Genomic DNA, 13,252 nt, shown 5'->3' on the forward strand with positions numbered 1-13,252 from the left:
TCAAGAACAACACGCGTGAATTGGACGCCAAGGATAAGAAGCTTGACTAGGAACACACGGAAAAGTTTCCCAAAGATCCTCTGCCTTTCCCCTATAACGACCCTGACCCACAGTGCAACTTTCTTCTCGCCAAGGACTACCCTTTGCACACCCAAATTCATCGTGATGCCTCCGGTGACGGTCAGATTCCGGCCGGGGTTGACCAGCGCGTGATTGTTGATCTCCGATGGTTCGGGTATACCAAGCCTAACAAAGACAATCGCGTTGAATTTTCCACAGAGATCAGGGACGGCTTTGGGATGCTTCAGGTGAGTTCTTTTCTGTGGTTCTGCTAAAATAACTAATGGCGAATACCTCTGCCAGCCCACTTTACATTTCAAGATTGACGAGGGGGATGCCGACCGTTCCCGCAGAATGATTACTGAGTGAGTTTCCAGTGAGACTTCTATCACATCGCAATTTTAACGAACTCATTACATAGCATGGTTGACGTCGCCCGCTGCCTCGGTGGCTTCCTCTCTGGAGCTGAGCCGAAGTACCTCCCAGCCGGCTCAGCCCTCCACATTTGCGGCACCTATCGGACTGAAAAGTCTAAGGAAGATAGCGTCGTGGACTCAGTCAGCCGTGTCTGGGGCCAGGACAATCTTGTGCTTGGTGGATGCGGTGTAATTCCGACGCAGAATGTCTGCAACCCAACGCTCACTGCTGGTTGCTTCGCGCTGGCCGCTGCCGAGCAAATCGTCAAGGATGTAAAGGGATTCAAGGCCATCAAGCCCCACACCGTCTAGATTGGATCCGCACGATAAGCAGATATGGTACCTAACAAGAGATTTGAGGGTCAGAATGATACTTAAATGTGGTATCCGAAGACTCTAATCAACATTGTGTCACAAAACCTGACCCATATTAAATGTCTGCCAATGTCTTAAACCCATGTCAAAATATCTCTTGCGCTGCCAGGTGCATTCTCTTTCAAAGCCGGCGCTTTCTCAGTCATCTAGCCTAAACACCACGGCAACCTCTCCTCCACAAAGCTAGCATTAATTTAACATCTCCTTGCCTTCCCATACTCAACGCTTAGGTACCTAGGTACATAGCCATACTCAGCCATACCATAATTAGCCAAAACCTACCTTTGACCTTGACCATTTATCAACCTCCAAGCACCATTCGCCTCTTCTGCACAAATTGCCTGTCAATCAACGCCATGGCTGTGGTGGCCAAACACGATTCAGCGAAAAGATGGATGGATAAATGACACCACGTTTTCTGTTTGTGAGTGTGATTGGATGTCGCCCTATTCTCCCTGCGACCCTGTACTTCGAGCTTAACCCGCAGCCCTGCACAATCGATCCCTACCATCCCTTCGTGGCAGTTCTGCGGGGCACGGTTAAAGTCGCACAGGTGGATTCAGTTATCGATACCAAGCCAGATTACGGATAGATCCAGCAGGCCATGACGACGGTATGGTGGTAACAGTTTTGGTGCCCTCCTCTCGCATCTGTTTGTTTCCCTTCATATTTCTACAGATCATTTGTTCTACACTTACCGCGGTCAAGCGCCATACCTATCATCCGCCCCAGATTTCCACCCTCTATGACAGCCTTGTCAGGTGCTATAACACGTGGTGTTTTAGATTAGTTCCCTATATATAGAGCCTTACTTTCTGGATTTTTAATTTCATAGAAATATGGCTTTTAGACCTGAACTCTTATATGCCCTACTGTATGCTCCCACTTGTAACATTTGACATGCTCCAAGTCTCGCGGTCACTGGACAAGTCGATGAAGAGCGGGGAAGGTATCAAGTAGTCATTTGGGATTGTGGACAAGATAAGACACAGGTAAAAGTACTACAGTCTAAGCAGGCTCGCAACTCAGACTACCAGTGCCTACATCGTTACAAAAGCCTTTCGTAGCCACGCCCTATTAAAGAAACCAATTGTTAGTTACCTACTTTAGGAAGAGAAAGAGGAAAGAAAAAGGAAGAAATGTATTGTCTCAATAGGTGGAGTAATCTGTCAACTTACATTACATGTCCTTGTGCACGAGTCCAGACGATTTGCGCAGGACGACTCCGAGAAAGTACAGCAGGATACCTTCGGGTCACAGCCTTGGGGCTCAGGAATAGCTACAGCCAATGCTGTGGCAGCGAGAGAGACGAGTGCGAATTTGTAATGCATTTTATTTCTCTTTTGTTTTCGTTTTTTTGTAGAATGTGGAATGTTGAGGTTGTAATGTTGTTAATAGTATCTAGGAAAGTAAATGATGAGCGGGAAATCTTTCGCTTTTTATAATACTCTAAGTAGAATAAGCTTACGAATTTCTTTTAGAATATATTAATAGGACCGTAACTAATCATGTCATACAGGGCTCTGGGCGACAACTTAAAACCACGATTTCCTTGGTTACGTTACAGCTAAGGTATATATACTATAACGTGCTAATAACGGTATTAATAAGCAAATGGTAATAACTAGGACAATGGTTTTACTATATGTTGACAGTGCCTAACGCGACCTCCCAAAATGAAGTTATATGACTATACGCACTGCGAACAGCATTGTAGCTGCCGTTCTGTAGACGACTGGTTGCTTATATTGTGACTACTTTGCATAACATTGTCACATACCTATTCTGTACGCTGCACAGTTCAACAGTATAACTCTGTCTTACCCTTGGCTGTAATATCCTGCATAGCATTATTATACCCAAGACAATCAACGTTTTAGTTACACTACATAGTTAACCTGGAGCAATACTATATTACTTAAAGAACAACGTGTATAATAAGTATGTAGATCAAACAAGCAAGTGGATCAGCCGGCCACAACTATATTAATTGTAGAATAACGTGTATAATGAGCAAGTAGATTAAACAAGCAAGTAGATTAGCTAGCTACAACTACATTATAGATTTGCTTGCAAGATGTCTTCCCCTGTTATGTAATAAGAGAAAGCCAAAGCTAGGAGACAGTGAGAGACCTCCTAGTTATCTAAGTGCTAACCGTTGTTATATAGAGTACTCCCTTCTTGCTCGTTTTTGTTTTATAGGAATAAATACAGTAACTATATCTACATTGTTTTTTCTCTGATAATACCTACTGAATTCCACTTTCTACTTATATGTCCTGTCTATTCCTTAGTCTTACTATACATAAATGCCTAACTGTGATTTCCTAGTGTTGATAGTTAACCCTAAGGGATAGCCAAGGAAGTTCGTAGCGCCGTTCTCGTCGTTGTCGTTAAAGCAGGCCAACGCGGCAGACGCATTAGAGAAGTTAAGATCCTGGACGATATTAGGTATCATGCGGGGGCGTGGTCCAGGAAGACTATGTCACTAAAGCTGAGGGCAGAAGGCATACAATGACTGTAAACATAGGCAGCCACTTTTAGCCCCGTATTGTAGGGGTCTAGACCTATCTTGAATTGCTCAGTACTATATTTCCCCTCTCCCCTAATAGTTTCACTAATCTAGCGTCATCTTGCCATCGTCAGGGGAGCTATAGGCCTTGCCAGAGAAAGCTTATCCCACTATCTATAGCACTTTGATAAACCTATTCAATTATACCCTGGGCGTTTTGGCTCTCTGATTTCATCGCTTCCCATTCTCGTACTGAGTCGTTCACTCTCCTGCGGTCTTGTGTACCTTTCCGTTTCTGACAGCACCTTGGTACAGCAAGAACCTTCTTCCCTGCGTAATCCTTAGCATCCACCGGGAATAGTAAATACTTGTTCGCATACGCCCCGTTGTCCTCCTCTGTCTCAATGATATTGATCTGCAGCACCTCTGGGTCAGCATTGTTAGTAGGAACTAGGTGGTTGAAAGTAACGCTGTTGTGAAGCTAGGACAGCTTCGTGTGGCTAGTTCCAGTCAGAGACACCACAGAGTGGCGCCTCTAACTAATAAGACCTACATTAGGAAGAGTATTTCTAGGTAAGTTTTCTCTTATACTTAGACTTAGGAAAATTAACTACTTCTCTTTATATATATTAAGACACTATAGTTTATTATAGTTATAAGCCTAGCTCTTATATAAAAAACCCTTAAATATTATAATTACTTAGTATTCTAAAAACTCTTTTTTTTAATTTATTATTAAGTAGTTTAGCTACTTTAAAAAGTAATATTTTCTAAAACTAATAAAATAACTAACTATAATAAGTTTATTAAGCTTATTATAAAGTAAAATTAGCCTAAATAGTTTATTACTCTTAAATACTATACTAAAAATAAAAAAGTATAAGAGTATATTAATCTAGATAGTAATTTTAAAGTAAATATTTTTAACTAACTAGACTTCTAATCCTTTAATAACTAGCTCTAAGAGTATAATAAAAAAAACTAAATAATTAAAAATAACTTTAATAACTATAAATATAATAATACTTTATACTTTTAATATAAAAAAAGAACTTAGTAGTTATATAAAAAAAATATATATAAAGTAATTAAAGCCTAGGTCTAAGAAATAGTTAATTTATTATTACTTATACTAGTATATATAAAACTTTTAAATAAAAGAATACTAAGTAAATATTAACTTAAAGATAATATATTACTAAAGGCTTTTATAAAAGTTCTAAAATAGTATTATACTTTTATTAACTTTACTATAGTTATAATAGTTTAAGAAAAGTATTTAGTAATATTAGCTATAGTTAATACTAATATAGATGTTATAATATTAACTATTGTAGATAAATATTAGAGTTATTAGGTTAACCCTAATGACTTATTACTAGTAAATCCTTAGATATTTAGCTATAGATTCTCTAAGGATTTATAGGCAATAAGTTAGTTATTTAACTAACTAACCTATAATAATTATCCTTCTTTTCTTTATATATAATATAGAACTATAGTTACCTTTATTATTTATTAATTACTACTAATATATATAGTTAACTATATTAACTTATCCTTTAGTATTACTAATACTAATTAGTAGTTAACTTTACTATTAACTATATAGGTTAACTTTACTATCTAAACTATAGATTAGTAAAGTCTATAAGAAGAGGTAATTATTACTAGTTAATTATTTATACGCCTAGAGTAGGTAAGTACTAAAAAATACCTCTATAAATACCCTTACTATAATAGTTTATACTAATTACTTATTATAATAGGTTAATTAATAGATCTATAACTAGTCTTTTTAACTAGTAAAAACCTTATTAATTTATGTCTATTATATAAGCTTTATTACCTTTAGAGAAGTACTTTTAACTATAAAAAACCTCTTATTTTATATACCTATAGCTAACTAGTAATTATTTACTATATCTTATTTATTATAAGCTTTTTAGCTTATTAACTTCTTTTTCTTATATATATACTGCTTTTACTAACTAATAGTATTAATAAGTTACTAATGTAATAGTCTATTATTTCTTTTTCTTTTACTAACTAATAGTGTTAATAAGTAGCTAATATAATAGCTTGTTATTTTTTCTTAAGTTATTTACTTATAAGAGTATATTTTTCTTTAGCTATCTATACTACTAGTAGTAATCCTTCTAATAAATATATATACTTTTTAGTCTACTAGAAGAAACACCTATATTTAAGAGGTTATTAGGCTAATAAAGGGCAACAGTAAATAATACTACGCCTATAAGTAGAAGACCTAAGCTAAAATAAGTAAATATAATAAGCTTATAAGTAAGTAAGGCTTATAGGTTACTATACTTTTATTTATAAGGTAATAAAAAGAAGTTTATAATAAATATAATATACTACTTAATATAAGGTAGTAAATAGTAGTAATTAATAATATATTTACTATACTTATTAACTGTTGGAATATTAATACTAATGATTATATAACACCTAGTTAGTTAACTATAAATAGTTTATAATTTAAGGTTAAAGGGCACAGACTAGTTATTTAGCCCTTAGTTATATCAAGAGGGGATTATACTTTTAGTTAGCTAGAATAACTTAAGTTATACTTAAGTAGTATATAACTACTTTATATAATAATAGTAAAGTAGACCTATTTAGTTACCTAATAAGAAGTTAATTTACCCCTACGTTTTACTAAGTATATATATATATAAAGCCTATTTAACACTAATTAGTAGTTATATAGTAATTATAGATTAGTAAAAGTAAAGAGTTAAGCTATATTATATAAAGAGTTAGTTTATATAGTGTCTAACTATAGAAGGGCTAAAGAACTACTCCTTATTATAACCCTTTGTACTAAGACAAGTTATAATTTATATAAAGATCTAGTTTATATAGTGCTTAACTATAGGAGGGCTAAAGAACTACTCTTTAGGATAACTACTTATACTACTTTCCTTTATATATAATAGAATAAAGAAGACTATACTTTTCTTATATATATATAAGAAGTAAGTAGTGTACTACTATAAGTATATTACCTTTATTAACTAGACATTATATAATTTAAAATAACTACTAATATATTAATATAGAATACCTAGAGCTAGGAGAAAGAACCTACCTAAGAAGAATATATCTTTATATATAAAGATATATTAAAGGGCAGTAGTATTATAATTATAACCTAGAGATCTTAAACACTACCTTAATACTAGACTAAACATTAGGACCTTGCTAATAACCTGTCCTAGAAAAAGATTATAATATATCTAGTGTATAAAATACACTAGATTATCTATATAAATCTAGACTAACACTAACTTAAAAGTATTATTATAATTAACTTTAAGGACTAGATAGCTAACTACTAGAAGTATATATATTATATATACTTTAGGAAGTTTATTAGGTAAATTATAAAAAAAAGAATCTTTATTAACACTAAGATAAAGCCTAAGAATAAATAAGTAGTTAACCTTATATAATAACTCTAAGAGTAATATTAGAAGAAGTCTAGTAGTTATATAATAAATATACTAATAACTACTGTTAAAGATCCTTAAGCTACTATATAATAGGACCTAGCTAAGACACTAATAGAGTTAATTAAACTCTAGGATACACTAGTAGCTTAAGGGACTAGAAAGTCTATTATATAAATAACCTTATATAGAGTATAACTTACCTAAGAGGTAGAAGGTTTCCTAAGATCTTAAAGCTAAACTATACTTATACCCTAGAAAGATATTTATAACCTTTTACTAAAGTAAATAATTAATAATAGACTATATAAACCTTATATAATCTCTATCTTCTAAAAGGGCTAAAGAAAGAAGAAAAACTATATAGGAAAGCTATATAATATACTTTATAATAAGGCTAAAGTGTTTATTAGTTTCTACTACTGTCTCTAGATTATAAAGGACTAATACTATACTGTTTTTCTAGATATCTTATCTAATTATATAAAGGAGTTTTACCTTTATTATATTAGACCTATATAAAGGTAAAATAAAATATATACTATACTAGATATATACTTTAATACTAGCGTTAACTATAGTCTTTATTAGACTAATTAGACTACTATATCCTTTATATAAGTTAAATAAAAGAATCTAGATAAGACACTAATAAAAGTACTAGAAGTATTACTAGACAAGTTACCTCTTATATAATAAGCACTTAGTTTAGGTTTCTAAGGGAAAATTATACTTTATATATAAGTTACCTAGGCTTACTAAGGTATTCTAGAGCTAAAGACTACTCTTAGTAATCTTAAGGTACACTATTTATATAAAGAGTTCTTCTCTAATCTTAGGGCTTCTTTATAGGTTACCTTAGACAAGAGGACTATATTATATAATATTAACTTTATAGACTAAAGGTATACTTTAAACTATAAGGATAAACTATAATAAAGACCTTTATATAATTAACTACCTTACTAATCCTTTAATAAAGAGAGAAAGAATAAACTATTTTAACTAAGACCTTTTTATATAAATATACCTAAGAAGTGTTTTATATATAAGAAAAAAGATACTAGTTAACTAACTATATAGAAAAAGAATATAATTATATAAAGACTTAATACCTTTAAGTATATAATACACTTGCCTAGGACTTATATAAAGACTTTATAGCCTATCTCCTTAAAGTAAAGAGAAAAAGCCCTATAAAGAAGAAAAAGGAGAATAATAACTTATATAATAAAGAATAATTCTTAGATAACTAAGAAGTCTCTTAGTATTTACTAACTTTAGCTTTCTTTTATTATATAACTAGTAAAGATATATTCTTAGCTTTAAAGACTATTAAAGTAAGTTAATTCTTACTTAAGGACCCTTATTATATAATATACTAGGGAAAACTATAGGATACTAGAGTAGCTAAGTTTTTAACTATAGGAAAGCCTTAGGTACTAGTGTACTTAAGAGAGAACCTATATATAAAGATCTCTTAGAACCTAGGTTTTACCTATATATAATTTAAAGTAAATAACTTTATAATATTAATAGGAACTATAGAGATAAAGAACTAGCTAGGAATAGTTAAGTATTATATCCTTAATACCTTAACCTTATTCTTATTTTTATTATATAATATAGATTAACTAGGTGTATACTTTAATAATATTACTAATACTATTATATAAAAAGATAATATATATATACTTGTTATATAAAAATAAAGATACCTTTTCTTTAACTTTAGTTATATAAAGGCTTTAACCTTCTTTACTAAAGAGTAGCTTTAAAGACTTTATAGATGTTTTAGATATCCTTATATAGATTAACTTTACTAGCTCCTAAAGAACACTAGATATAATAATATTAATACATTAATATTAGAAAAGATCTAGAAGTTTTATTATTATTACTAATTATATAACCTAGCACTATAATATTTTAAGTTCTTTATTAAAGATAAAAGCTACTTTAACTATAAGATAGTTATAGATATTATATAACTTAGAAATAAGAACACACTATATATTATTAATATAGAAATAAGTTTTTAAAGTATAACTTTCCTTAAATTATTATCTATATAAGACACCTAGAATACTCTCCTAAAGTACTAGATAGCTATATATATAGGTCTACTAGACTATATTATATATAACCTAGGTATAAATTTTATATTAGAAGAGTTTAAGAATAATACTAAGATTATAGGTATCTTATATAAAGAAATACTAGTAAAGCCTACTAGGCAGTTAGTAAAGTAGAAAAGGTATATATACCTTTATAATATATATATAATATACTTTATAAGAACTTAGCTATAATATAGATAAAGAGGTTATTCTCTAGATAGCTATAAAGGCCTTAAATAATACTACTAGCCTATAAAGGATTATACTAACCTTTCTTGTCTTTAGAATATATCTAAGGATTAATAAGGATTTACTTCTATTATATAATATTACTTAAAAGGCTAAAGCGCTTTAGAAGGCTATAAAAATACTATAAGGTATTTATATAGAGGTAAAGATTAACTATATAATTAACACTAGGAATAGCCTAAACCTCTAGGCTATACTATTACTTTTTATCTAAAGTAAAGTCCTAGTGTAAAAAGAAAACAAAGGATAAATAGGCCTATATAAAATCTAAGGTATTAAAGGATATATAATTACTGTTAATATAGTAAATAGTCTTACCTAGTTTTATATAATATATATTAAGCCTTATTATAAGGAACTAACCTTTAATAACCCTTTAGATAATAATATTACTTAACTAACTTTATAAGAGTAACTTAGATAAAGGGAAGGCTAAAGAAAGGTTAATAAGGCCTATATAAAGATCCTAAAGATATTTTTACTTAAAAGAAAAAGATTACTATAACCTTACTATTAAGCTTTATCTTAATAATATTATTATAACTCTAGGAGCTCTATATAAAGAATTAGATAAGGTTAAGATTAATTTTTAATAAGACAAGGTGTTTTAAAGGTTATATAATATAACCTAAGGAACTACTAAGGTGTCTATATCTATAGGACATATATAGTACAAGAGGTAAAAACCTTAATAATAAGCTATATAAGAAATCTAGGCTTATTATATAAAGGTTTAGTAATAAAGAGAAGAAATTACTTTTACTTAAGCACTAACTATCTAAAGGATAAGTAGTACCTTATATAGCTCTAGGCCTAACCTTTATATAAGACTATAAGTACTAAGGGAAGTTAAGAGATATTACCTAAGTGTACACTTAATCTAAGGACCTCCTTAGTAAAATAATCCTTATATAACTACTAAAAGAGTTAGAAGAATAATACCTAGAAGATATACTTCTTTAGGTAGTTTTACTATTATATAGCCTTATAAAGTTAGGCCTATACTAGTATAAGACCTATATTAAACACTATAAGGAGAAGTTAAAGATAACTTAGTCTATATATAACTTATGTCTTTTATATACTATAGACAAAGATAACTTTAGAATTATAGTTATATAAATAGATAATACTCTTTTATTTATAACTATATAATTCTTAGCTAAAGAGAAAGAGAAGTTATTAGAGAAAGGGATTTATATAAAGCTAAAGACTACCTTATCTCTAGGAACTTAGGCTAACTTTAATAGTAGATATATTTATATATACAATAATAAAAATATTACCTTTACCTAGAAAAGTTAAGTAAATTAACTATAGTTAGTTAATAAGACTTTAGATAATTTTCCTTAGTAATATATCTCTTAGAGGGCAAAAGGAGTATATATTACCTTAATCTATTAACTAGAGGTATTATATAATCTAGTAATTACTGCTTAGACTAAGGGAGATACCCCTTAGGTAATTAAGGACCTAAATATATAAATTAAATAGTAAATAAATAACCTAGAGAAAGGACTTACCTATATACCTTTTTCTTTTACTTATATAAAATATATATCTTTACTAATAGATTATTTACTAATAATATAGACTTAATATTATAACTTAGTTTTATTATTATACTAGTAAAAAAGTCTTTTGTATAAAGACTAACTTTAAAATCTAAGGTAATATTATCTATTAAAGCTTTACTAAGTGTAAAAGAGTTATATAAAGTATACTTATAAGTAAGCTCTATAGTATAATAATAGGTTTTAATAGTAAGATTACTTTAAGTATAACACTTAATAGGATCCTTTATACACTTAATATTCTAAGGATTCTAGTTATTATATATTTAGACTTTTATTTACTATATAAATATCTTATATAATTAAGAATAATAGACAAAAAGTAACTTATAATTAATATTATAAGCCTATATAAATTATATAAGAAGAAAAAGATCTTAGAGGTTAAATAGATTAATAAAAGAGATAACCTAGTAAATATATTTACTAAGAAATTACTAAACTTTAGCCTTAAAAAGCTAGTTAGTATAAATATACTAAAGATCTAAATTAAAGTGTATATTAAATAAATTAAAAGACTAATTAATAATTAATTTATATAAAGTATTTACCTTTATACTATAAAAAAGGTATTATTTAACTTTAAAACCCTAAATATATATTCTAAACCTAACTAGACTAAAGACCTTAACTATAACTAGAGTATATAAATCTACTACATAAGAAAATATATTCCTACTAGGTTATAGAGAGTATATAAACCTTTTACACTTACCTATTACTTAGCTTATATAAAGGAAAATATACCTTAGATCTAATCCTAATTAAAGATTAGGGGCTTAGCACTAGAGCTAAGAAAGAAGCCTTTTCTCTAATACTTTTTCTTAAATACTTCCCTAGTGTATAAGGGTTTTAGCCTTAGAGACTAATAGTTTCTTATAGTTACTTTAGCTATTACTACTATTACTAGAATTACTACTATTATTACCTAAAGAAACTTCTCTTTAGCTATAATAGCTATATTAAGCTCTATAGCTTATCTAGATATATTTACTATATACTTCTCTTAATAGTTATTTAGGTAATAGTAGTTAGTAAAGTAGTAAAGTATATTATTTATATACTTTTAGGGGTAAGCTATATAAGTTAGCTATAGGACTAAACAAGTATTATATAAAAGTAGCCTTTATATTAAATTACTTTAGTAATAAACTCTTAGATAGAAGTGTTAGTGTTAAAATAAATAGTAATATTATATAAAGGTATATTAATAACCTTTTGTTCTTTATCTTAAAGGTTTAATAAAAGTTAGTATATATAAACTATAATAAAGAAGAAGGAACCTTGTATATTAATAGTAAAAGCTAGAAGAAAAGTGTAGTTTTAGGTGTTGCCTATTAGGATATAAAGCTAGGTTATACTATTCTAGTCCTATTAAACCCTAAGAGAACTAATAACTAAAGGCTAAGGTCTAAGCTAAGCTATTATAATATATAAAAAGGATCTATTATAAATTAGTAAAAGTTAATAATAAAGAAGAAGAAGATATATATAAAGTAATAGATAATTAATAAGTTAAGAGAGAGAAGAAGAAGTTATTAATTAATTAATATATAAGAGAGATAAAGAAGAGGAAGTAGTAAAGTTACTATACTAGTAAAGTTTTATATATTATTTATTATTATTAAAAAAGCACAAGGAAGAAAAGAGAAAAAAAAAAAGAAGGTAAAAGGTAGAAGGTATTTATATAGGAGAAGTTAAGGCTACTAATTATATAAAAAAAGAAAGGTATATAAATATAAGGCAAAAAAAGAAGTAAAAGTAAAGTAAACACTTATTATATAAGTAAGTAACTATTTAAAAATAACTAAATAGTAAGGTATATATAAAAGAACAGATTTAATTAGCTTAGTAAGTATTACCTTATATTTACTCTTAGAAAAGGTATATTTAGAGTTTATTTTTATTTAAATAACTTTATATACAACAGTAGGCTACTAAAAGTAAAGTTATTATAAGAACTAATTAAGACTATCTAATTAGTTAATATAAGGGCGTATATAATTATAAAAGAAGAAAAGTAAGTGTTAGAATATTAATACTAATAATTATATAATACCTAGTTAGTTAACTATAAATAGTTTATAATTTAAGGTTAAAGGGCATAGACTAGTTATTTAGCCCTTAGTTATATCAAGAGGGGATTATACTTTTAGTTAGCTAGAATAACTTAAGTTATACTTAAGTAGTATATAACTACTTTATATAATAATAGTAGAGTAGACCTATTTAGTCACCTAATAAGAAGTTAATTTACCCCTACGTTTTACTAAGTATATATATATATAAAGCCTATTTAACATTAACCTTATATAGTATATTCTTCTATAGTAATAAGGAAAAGACTATATTAAAAAGTTACTAACTAACCTTATAAGTAAGTAATAAGCTTTTATACTTAATACTATTACTATATTTTATATTAGTAGTTATAAGTACTATAACTATATTAGTAGTAAATATTTACTAT

The 13,252-nt window shown here is 28.7% G+C and overlaps 3 protein-coding genes across 3 annotated transcripts; 1 reads left to right on the forward strand and 2 right to left on the reverse strand.

The window, feature by feature from the left end:
- Nucleotides 1-389: 389 nt before the first annotated feature.
- Nucleotides 390-788, forward strand: LY79DRAFT_688608 (uncharacterized protein; the record flags this gene model as incomplete). Its single annotated transcript, XM_060564699.1, has 1 exon — nucleotides 390-788. Exon 1 carries the CDS (start codon nucleotides 483-485, stop codon nucleotides 786-788), a length of 306 nt encoding a protein of 101 aa, XP_060406620.1. The 5' UTR covers nucleotides 390-482.
- A 1,071-nt stretch (nucleotides 789-1,859) lies between these two features.
- On the reverse strand, nucleotides 1,860-2,182 carry LY79DRAFT_531610 (uncharacterized protein; the record flags this gene model as incomplete). Its single annotated transcript, XM_060556263.1, has 2 exons — nucleotides 1,860-1,925; nucleotides 2,030-2,182. 2 exons carry the CDS (start codon nucleotides 2,180-2,182, stop codon nucleotides 1,860-1,862), a joined length of 219 nt encoding a protein of 72 aa, XP_060406621.1.
- A 1,442-nt stretch (nucleotides 2,183-3,624) lies between these two features.
- Nucleotides 3,625-3,813, reverse strand: LY79DRAFT_531607 (uncharacterized protein; the record flags this gene model as incomplete). The annotated part of the gene is made up of 1 exon (XM_060556262.1): nucleotides 3,625-3,813. A coding segment is annotated over one exon (189 nt), but the record flags the coding sequence as incomplete, so codon positions are not given.
- Nucleotides 3,814-13,252: the final 9,439 nt, after the last annotated feature.

This window comes from Colletotrichum navitas (assembly GCF_030913465.1).
Source record: "Colletotrichum navitas strain CBS 125086 chromosome Unknown LY79scaffold_369, whole genome shotgun sequence".
In the NCBI taxonomy this organism is placed as follows: domain Eukaryota; kingdom Fungi; phylum Ascomycota; class Sordariomycetes; order Glomerellales; family Glomerellaceae; genus Colletotrichum; species Colletotrichum navitas.